Source organism: Coffea arabica, chromosome 8c, assembly GCF_036785885.1.
Source record: "Coffea arabica cultivar ET-39 chromosome 8c, Coffea Arabica ET-39 HiFi, whole genome shotgun sequence".
Lineage (NCBI taxonomy): Eukaryota > Viridiplantae > Streptophyta > Magnoliopsida > Gentianales > Rubiaceae > Coffea > Coffea arabica.
The window spans coordinates 6055942-6065952 of NC_092325.1; the positions used below are offsets into that span (position 1 = coordinate 6055942).

General features: G+C 40.1%; 1 protein-coding gene across 1 annotated transcript; it reads right to left on the reverse strand.

Annotated features, from left to right (window-relative positions):
• Positions 1-5329: 5329 nt before the first annotated feature.
• Positions 5330-6173, reverse strand: LOC113705718 (uncharacterized). The gene is made up of 3 exons (XM_027227636.1): positions 5801-6173; positions 5649-5737; positions 5330-5428 (listed from the first exon to the last, which is right to left on the reverse strand). The coding sequence occupies exons 1-3, from the start codon at positions 6171-6173 to the stop codon at positions 5330-5332; spliced, it is 561 nt and encodes a 186-aa protein (XP_027083437.1).
• Positions 6174-10011: the final 3838 nt, after the last annotated feature.

The window sequence follows — 10011 nt, forward strand, 5'->3', positions numbered from 1 at the left end:
TCCTTAAATTATTGATAACCAAGGTACGACCGTTGATTACCCCTAATCAGCAAATACTCCTAGGTACGACCATAGGAATTAATTTTCCAATTGCATTAATAACTAGAAAAACCTAGCCCCAACCAATAACACGCTACGAGGGTTATTTAAATTAGATTGCACGTTCCCCTAATGTGTAAACACACCAGTTGCCACTAATATTAATCAATCAAACAATTACGGATTTAATTGACTAAATTGGCACGAGATTAATAAATCACATTGAACATCGGGCCCTTGACATCCAATTAATAAAATAATCCCATGAAAATTAAATCAGACAACATGCAAATATTAATAGATAAAGGAACACGTGAAAACTAATTAGATCTCACAGATTTTCGGGACTGCGCCGTCGAGTTGACCCTTGACTAGATGGAAGACTTAGCCACGCCGCATAATTAAATCATCACACGAATTAATAGATTGCAAAGGCATTGCGTTTTCTATTAAGAAGCAAGGAATAAAAGGTGTTTTTCCCGTTGGGGAATATTGTCGAACACCTGGCGTGCGTCAGAGACCAGTCAGGAGAAAGCAGAACTAAAAACTGAACTAAAAGACTAAAACTAAAGATATCTCTACTACTCTACGTTATCCCTATTTAAGCAACAAAAGAAAGATGACTAAAGCCTATCTAGGTGGTCCCCACACATGTGGACAAAGCCTTCAAAGTATTACTTGCCCAAGTCTCTTTCCGTAGCTTCCTTTGAAGAGCTCAAATGACATATAGTTTGTGGTCCCCCACCAATTCAAGGGCCCAAGAATTGAAGCCCCTAGAAGTCTCCATATTCTCCATAAAATCCCTCCTTTTTGGTAGTTTTCTGTTTCACTCCTGAAATTAAGTCCATATACCAAAAATGAGTAGATCTCAGCAATTAACACAATATTTATCAGGGATAAAAGGGAAAATTAATAATAAAATTACTAACAAATTATACCCTATCAATTCCCCCCACACCTAAATCATGTTTGTCCTCAAGCATGGGGACAATTCAACTCAACACAGGCTAGCTTTCACACTTTCATTACCAGCTGTGCTTATACTCAAAATCAAGATTTAGCGGCTAAGTGTCAAGTCATATCTTACTCGGTTAGCTTCTAAGTTCATAGACCTGTCCAATTCATGGCTAATTCGCTTAGGAAATCCAAATATTAACTAGCAACAGGCAGTAATTAAGTCAACTGGCAACCAAAATCTCAACAGTGCGAACCAAGGATCGGCAGGCCAACATGATCATAAACTCACATTTTCCATATCTGATTTTTTCTTTTTTTTTTTCGTTTCTCTTTTTTTTTTTTAGATTGCAAGAATAATGCTTAGTCCCGAGCTATTCAAGTCTTTTGACGTGAACACTGACATTTTTAGATGAAAGAGCCCAGTTACTCAACTTTTCACAGCTCCAGGACCACTTACTCATAGATATCGCCACTTTTTGACGCGAGAGCCGACATTTGTGGTGAAGACTCCCGGTTACTAGGTGGCGACACTAGCGGAGCACAGCCATATGTTATTCACCATAAAACACCAAAATACCAAGTAATTACAGATCATAGCCTGCGTCATGTCCTAAATATGGAGACTAAGGTAAACAGGAGACCAAACTACACAACAGTGCCAGCAAAATATTTATATTGCCTAAACAAGTTAGCCATAAATTGCACCACGTCGTTAAACTCAAAGTATTCACCAAGAAAGCATGCTTTTACTTGCCACTGTAACTTAACTCATAGTACAAACCACAACTAACAAGAAAAAGTGAGCTGCCAAAAATATTCACCAAGATAGAAGCAAGGAAAAGGCACTCAAAAGGGAATAAAGGGACAACACCTACACAGAAAACACTTACTAAAAGTATAGCAAGAACACCCCAAAAACGAAAAATGGGAAATATCTAGCACTCAAACAAAGACCCCCCCACACCTAAATGACACATTGCCCTCAATGTGATAATATAATAGTAGAGAAAAAGGAGGGGCAACGGTACTTCCCTGGAGTCGTCAAGACAAGGGAGGGTTAGGCGGAAACTGCGGAGGGAACCCGGCCTGCTGCATAAACGCCGCTAGATTCTGCGCCATATTGTGAATGTTAACGTCCATGTGTCACTGCCTAATCTCAAGCCGCTCGACTGTGCTGCGGAGATGGTTCCATTCCTCATCCGTATGGGCGGAAGGAGGGGGAGCGGAGGAAGAAGGACCGGGAGCGCCGCCCTCATGGGGAGCTCGGGCAAAAGTTGACCGAGGGGGAGGGCGGAGCGGCCCCGGGGGAACAACCTCCCAACCATTGTCGCCCTCCCGAACTAAGCCCATTTTCTCTAAGCACGGGATATCCAATGGCTCCATTTGACAGGCTACATGCAAGTTATGGTTAGAAATATCAAGGACATGCAAATTAATAGCCAAGTGGGTAATGTAAGACCCCAAAATCAAGGGGCGCTTCTTTTTAGGCAAAATGGATTTGAACTGAGAAGCGAGCCAACACCCAAGGTTAACCTTAATATTGTTTTGCATGCACCATATAAAGAAAAATTCCGGCTTAGACAAAACGCCCGAACTATCTCGCCTACCCGAGAAACTGTAAGCCAAAAAACGGTGGATATAACGAGAGGCCGGGTCCTTCAGATAAGAACCCTTAGATAGACGAGGGTCATAGTTATCCTTGTCTACGGACATCTCATCCCAAAGAAAGCGATAGCGGGAGAAAAACGGCTGAACATAGTCACATGCACTCTCGGCGTACTCCCTAGACTCAGCATAAGAAGGCTCAATGAAACCAAAGGCCAGATTGAAGTCGGTTATGGAATGGTGGAATTCCTGGCCCATTAAACGGAAGCGGATGGCATCAGGGGTAGAAACTGTGTAATTAGTGGGAAGGTCAAACTCAAACGTGGCATAAAACTCCCTAACTAACTCGACAAAAGCCGGGAGGTCAGTGATACGAGAATAGGGGTGCCACCCGATGGCTTCAATCAAATCGTGAAAGGGGACGCTAATGTTTAGAAGGCCCAAGGTAGCGGGGTCCCGATAACGACAAGAAATAATCCGTCGTTCACAAGCCGCTTCATAGCGCCGCTTGTCGGCTGCCCGGGTGAAGTCCAAATGACCCCCAAAATGTGCAGGGTCAGAGATATGGACGCCTCTTTATCGCCCAAGACGAGCCCGCCTCCCAGAGGAGGAAGGGTCGTGCGAAGGGTCAGAGGCGGGAATGGAATGCTGGGGTGGAGGGGGCTGAGGAGTCCTAGGGGTCCTAGTCTTAGAAGAAGATCGAGGTTTTACCATGGTGACCAACAGGCAAACCAAAACAACCAAGTAGCAAATATAAGCGTCACGGGCGCCCCCAATAAACAAGTATAAGCGTCACAGGCGCCCCCAAATTTAACCAGCAATGGCAGCAAAGCACCCAAAATTGACACCAAAGATATGAATCAGACACAGTTGGACCCAAAACCGGAACCTCTGTCTCTAACTGGACAGTCAATTACCCAAGACAATTTACCAAATTAGCAATTGAGCCAAGCAATGGGCAATATCAGCAACCACATGTCAAAATGTGACCACCACTGAAGTACAAGGTTATTAGCTCGCAAACAGTCAGGCGCCCATATAAAAGCAATGAAAATAATCAAAACACTCCCACCAGTACCACTGGTGCATAGACAGGAAAGAATTAAAATCAACGGTAGCAATTCAATCCACCATAACTGAGACTCGAAAATAAGCAAGTATCTCAAAAACAGCAGCAATGATAGGCAAAAGAGATCAACCAGTACCACTGGTGAGTCACAGGGAAAAAGTAAACAAATAGTAAACAAAAGGGCTAGCTGTTCAACAAATAGTAGAAAATACCCCCACTTTGGCAGCAATTAAACTCAAACTTGTCCAAACAGTTCCCCCAGGAAATAACTAAATCACCCCCTGCTCTATCTAACCACTCAATCACAGAGTGGACCCAATCACAAATGCCCAGTAGTTACAATTCATTGAATTAGGCAATCCAAAACACAGATTATCAGATGTTAAACAACTACCCTCACCAGTACCACTGGTGAGTATAGAGGGAGAAATTAGATCAAATAACCAACCTAGTGAGCAAAACAGATTTGAACACCCAAGTAGCGCCAAAAATGAGCGAAAATTAAATCCAGAAGCAATTGGCTGCAGTCTAACTCAACTATAATTATCAGCAAATTTCCCACAGATGGCAGCAATTACCCCCAAATTAGTCCCAAAATTTACCCTAGAAAATGCCACTACAACCCTGCTGTATCCAACAAGAAATCCAACCACAGATTTCAGAGATTTCAACTAACTAGGGGAAGAGAAGATAATACCTCCACCTGTCAAAACTGACAGGTGGTGATGCGCGGCTGTCTGTGAGTGAGCTAGTGGTGGAGCTTGCTGGAACTTGGAGCTATTGCTGAGGGAGTTGCGGCGTCGCACGGCTGCAGCGCACGAGGAGCTGCGGGCGGCGGCTGCCCTTGGGCGAGCCAATGACGCGCGGCCAAGGGAAAAGGGAGAAGGCCGCGCGCTGTGGGGGAAGGGATTCGCGCGCTGTGGAGCGCAAGTGGGAAGGAGCCGCGGCCCGCTGGTGGTGGCTAGTGGGCTTCGTCGACCGCGTGCGCCGTGGAGCTCCTCGGTGGTAGAGCTGGAATAGGTGGCGGCGGCTGGAGCAGGTTGTGGGCGAAGCTGGAGCAGATCAGCGACGAGGGAGAAGGAGCCGCGGCGGTGGGAAGTGCGGCGCGCGGCTGTGGAGTAGAGCGGCAGGCGGTGGCGCAGCGGCGAGCGGCGTGCGGCAGCGGCAGCGGCGTGGGCTAGCGGCAGCGGCAGCGGCGTGCAGCGCGGAAGGAAAAGAAGGAAAAGCAGGGCAGCGGGGAAAAAGGGAAGAAAGAAAGAAAGAAGAAAAGAAAGAAAGAAGAAAAAGAAAAGAGAAGAGGAAAATTTTTTTTTTTTAAATATTACGCTAATGTAATCGTTTCAGCTGGAAGTTGCTGAAAAATAAATTTTTTTTTTTATTTTTATTTTTTATTATTATTTTTTTTAAATTTTTTGTAGAAAGAAAATAATCTTTTTTTTTTCTGTTAAAGATAGGAATAATAAGAATAATAATAATAATACTCATAAGAATAGGAAGAGTAATAATAACAATAATAATAATAAAAGTTGGTTTTTTTTTTTTTTTTATGTTTCAGGTCATCAAACATCGCGTGGGCATGCCAAGATTATAAAACATCCACTGACCTCAGGAGAGATAAACACTGCGTGGGCACGCCAAGATTACGAAACGTCCCTAACCTCAGGAGACACCAACGCCGCGTGGGCACGCTAAGATTGGTTTTCGTCCCCTGATCTCAGGAGACACCAACACCGCGTGGGCACGCCAAGATCTCACTTCCTGATTTCAGTGAAGGAAATATTAATACAGATACTACCCAACGAGTAAATGACCCACTGCAAAAGAAGAACAACTAGAAATCACAAAACAACTAGAAATAACAAAACTAATATTCGGGTTGCCTTCCAAACTAGCGCCTTTCTTTAGTGTCTTTGGCTAGACACAACCCATAATTTGCTTAAACCAAGCAAATTGGGTCCTCCAAATGCATCATCTCTACCCGCTCAACTGGAACCTCATCATAATATGGCTTGAGGCGATGACCATTCACCACAAATTTCTTCTCCGTCTTTAGACTCTGGATTTCCACTACACCATAATCAAAGACATTTATTACAACAAAGGGACCTATCCAACGAGAACGTAGCTTACCTGGAAATAACTTCAATTTGGAGTGATACAGTAGAACTTTTTGTCCACATTCAAACGTCTTCCTAGAGATCTGTTGGTTATGAAAAATCTTGGTTTTCTCCTTATAAATCACAGCATTCTCGTAGGCTTCATTGCGAATCTCCTCCAATTCTTGTAACTGTAGTTTCCTTTGAATTCCGCCCTCTTCGATATCCATGTTGCATTGCTTGACCGCCCAAAATGCTCTATGCTCGAACTCGACAGGGAGGTGGCATGGCTTCCCAAATACCAAACGGTAAGGGGACATGCCGATTGGTGTCTTGTATGCCGTTCTATATGCCCACAAGGCATCTTCAAGTCTTATACTCCAATCCTTCCTATCGGGTCGAACCATCTTCTCCAAAATTGACTTGGTAAGAAGTGAAGACTTTGTGCAAGACACCGTACCTCCTGAAAAGCGCAGCAATCGTCTTGTTGCAGAAATGGGTACCCCGATCACTTACAATTGCTCGAGGCATTCCAAAGCGGACAAAAATGTTAGATTTGACAAATTCTGCAACCACTTTGGAATTATTAGTACTAGTGGGCTTTGCTTCCACCCATTTCGAAACATAGTCTACAGCAAGCAATATATATAGAAAACCATAAGACGAAGGAAAAGGCCCCATAAAATCAATACCCCAAACGTCAAAAATCTCAACAAACATCATTGGAGTTTGGGTCATTTGATCCCTACGAGAAATATTACCTACTCTTTGACACTTATCACATGACTTACAAAATGAGTAGGCATCCTTAAAGAGGGTTGGCCAATAGAATCCACTCTCTAGAACCTTACGAGCAGTCCTCTTTGGTCCAAAGTGACCCCCACATGCAAAAGAGTGACAATAAATGTATTAAATGTTTGTAATAAATGTATTAAATAAGTGACCAAAGAGGACTGCTCGTATTAAATAAGGACTGCTCGTAAGAGTGACAATAAGTGACCAAAGAGGACTGTATTAAATGTTTCCTCGCCTGTAATAAATGTATTAAATAAGTGACCCCCATATCCAAAGTGACTCCCACAGGCAACAAATGTATTAAACCAGGTTTTTATTCAAAAGCTGCATTCTCACTAAGACGAGGAAAAGTTATGCAAAGAGGTTGTTGGGTCAAGTTTGGAGCAGCCAACTCCCTTAATGTTTGTGTGTTTGCCATGGCGACGTTCTCTTGGTACGAATCACTTGAAGTGTCACCAAACGAATCTGCTGGTTCAACTCCGGGCTCAAGTCTCTGAGATGTAGCACTGGAGTGCTCCTCTCTGAGCTGTCTGGTTTCTTTCCTTGTTCTACGCGCGGTCTTTTCTACTTCGGGGTCAAAAATCAATTCACCTGTACGAGAAGACCTAGGCATACACTAGAAAAATACCAGAAAATTAGAGTAAAAATGAACTTATTTAAAGAAACAAATAATAACGCCAGTCCCCGGCAACGGCGCCAAAAATTGACAGGTCGTCAGCCTGTGCAATAATAATAATAATAATAATAATATAGAACCTAGCTACCACTAAGAGCAGTCAATAATTAATCCTAGGTACTGGAGCAGGGACTCTAGGTGTGCAATGGGTTACTTGATTCACCCTGTTCCCAAAGAGTTTGCTTAATCCGATATACCAGAATTAATTAATTGACAAAAATTACTAAATAGTAGACAGTGACAAGTAGGGTCGTCTCCTCAGGGACTGGAGATATTTGTCTCTTTTTAAAGTCCAATTGATAAGGGGGGATTTTACCGGAATGAAACTAAAAATAATCAGACAATTTAATTAAAAATGAATAAATCACTAGCACAAATATAGCAGGAATTTAATCAGGAATAAATAAATTCTAGCCAAGGATGCAACTACTCAGGCACAGTCCATTTATCCGATCATTGATGCAGGAGAGGTTCACTTAATTTATTAATAGGCTAGTTATAGTCTGATGACCAATTTTTCCTTAAATTATTGATAACCAAGGTACGACCGTTGATTACCCCTAATCAGCAAATACTCCTAGGTACGACCATAGGAATTAATTTTCCAATTGCATTAATAACTAGAAAAACCTAGCCCCAACCAATAACACGCTACAAGGGTTATTTAAATTAGATTGCACGTTCCCCTAATGTGTAAACACACCAGTTGCCACTAATATTAATCAATCAAACAATTACGGATTTAATTGACTAAATTGGCACGAGATTAATAAATCACATTGAACATCGGGCCCTTGACATCCAATTAATAAAATAATCCCATGAAAATTAAATCAGACAACATGCAAATATTAATAGATAAAGGAACACGTGAAAACTAATTAGATCTCACAGATTTTCGGGACTGCGCCGTCGAGTTGACTCTTGACTAGATGGAAGACTTAGCCACGCCGCATAATTAAATCACCACACAAATTAATAGATTGCAAAGGCATTGCGTTTTCTATTAAGAAGCAAGGAATAAAAGGTGTTTTTCCCGTTGGGGAATATTGTCGAACACCTGGCGTGCGTCAGAGACCAGTCAGGAGAAAGCAGAACTAAAAACTGAACTAAAAGACTAAAACTAAAGATATCTCTACTACTCTACGTTATCCCTATTTAAGCAACAAAAGAAAGATGACTAAAGCCTATCTAGGTGGTCCCCACACATGTGGACAAAGCCTTCAAAGTATTACTTGCCCAAGTCTCTTTCCGTAGCTTCCTTTGAAGAGCTCAAATGACATATAGTTTGTGGTCCCCCACCAATTCAAGGGCCCAAGAATTGAAGCCCCTAGAAGTCTCCATATTCTCCATAAAATCCCTCCTTTTTGGTAGTTTTCTGTTTCACTCCTGAAATTAAGTCCATATACCAAAAATGAGTAGATCTCAGCAATTAACACAATATTTATCAGGGATAAAAGGGAAAATTAATAATAAAATTACTAACAAATTATACCCTATCAGGGAGACCTAAAGGGGGTGCTCTGGCACCGTCTTTAAATTTTTTCACTGCATGTGAGATTTGAACCCTCGACTTACAGCTCACAGATGGATTTAGTTCCTTTTTGATGATCACTGAGTCAAAGTTCAGTGGTTCTATACTTGAAAGTTATCATTTAGACATAAATTAATATGTGCAATAATGTCTTGAATCTCACTTCTCAAAGTCCGGAAAAATTAAAAGCCTGTACAGAATTGAGTAAGGGACAGCAAGAGTATGACGGAATAGAATAGTGCTAGCATCTATATATGTGAAAGTAATTATTTTAATTAAAGTTGTTTTTCACCCTTACATATCATGCCTAATTGAATAGAATTAACGGATTATAGGTCACTTGTGTTTTACCATATTGAATCCTATTTGGATTATATAATCTGTTTAAAAATTATCTCTAATTTTAAAATAATTTTGATAAATAACTAATCTTATCTTAATGATACTTGCTTTCTATCAATTATTGCATAGAACTATAGTAAAAACTTTTTTCAAATCACAATCATTGAAATTTTACATATCTCGTAAATTACTTCCTTTCACTATCATATCGTTGATTTGTGTTTAAATTATTCATCATCTCTCCCCTTAATTTAAATTAACCTATTGTAAAAAAGAGAATTAATTATTACACTAATAGATTTATCAATATTATTAGAAACTGAATCTTTATTGATGAAGAAAAGTGGATTGCTAGATTCTTTTTACTTAATTAAATATTAATATGTATAGTTCTAGGTTTATGGTAATTATAAAAAATTATATTATATTAAAAATTATTTATAAAAAAGAATATCTACCAAGTTTTTGATATAAATACATTATTTGATTTATACTATCATATTATAATGAAATTATGTAAACAAATTTTTAAAAATTAGTAAATAATTGAACATTTAGGACACATTAATCTTTTAAAGTTAATATGAATAAATGTGTAGGATTGTTGTTCATTTTTGTATTTAAATTATTCATATTTATATAAATTCGTAATAAATGAAAACAAACCATACTAAGGCACGAACAAAATTCTAATTTAATAAGATTTTAATAGACAATACCAAAGGATTAAGAAATCAGAAAAAACATCCACAGACCCTCTCTTCTTTAAATTGGCTTAGAATATAGTGAAAATCAAAGTAGTAAATAATATTTAAATATTAGTAGGGATGTGTGTATGTCAATTTACTACTGTTTGTGCTATCTAAGTACACACACAAGTTGGAAAATATGTGTAGAC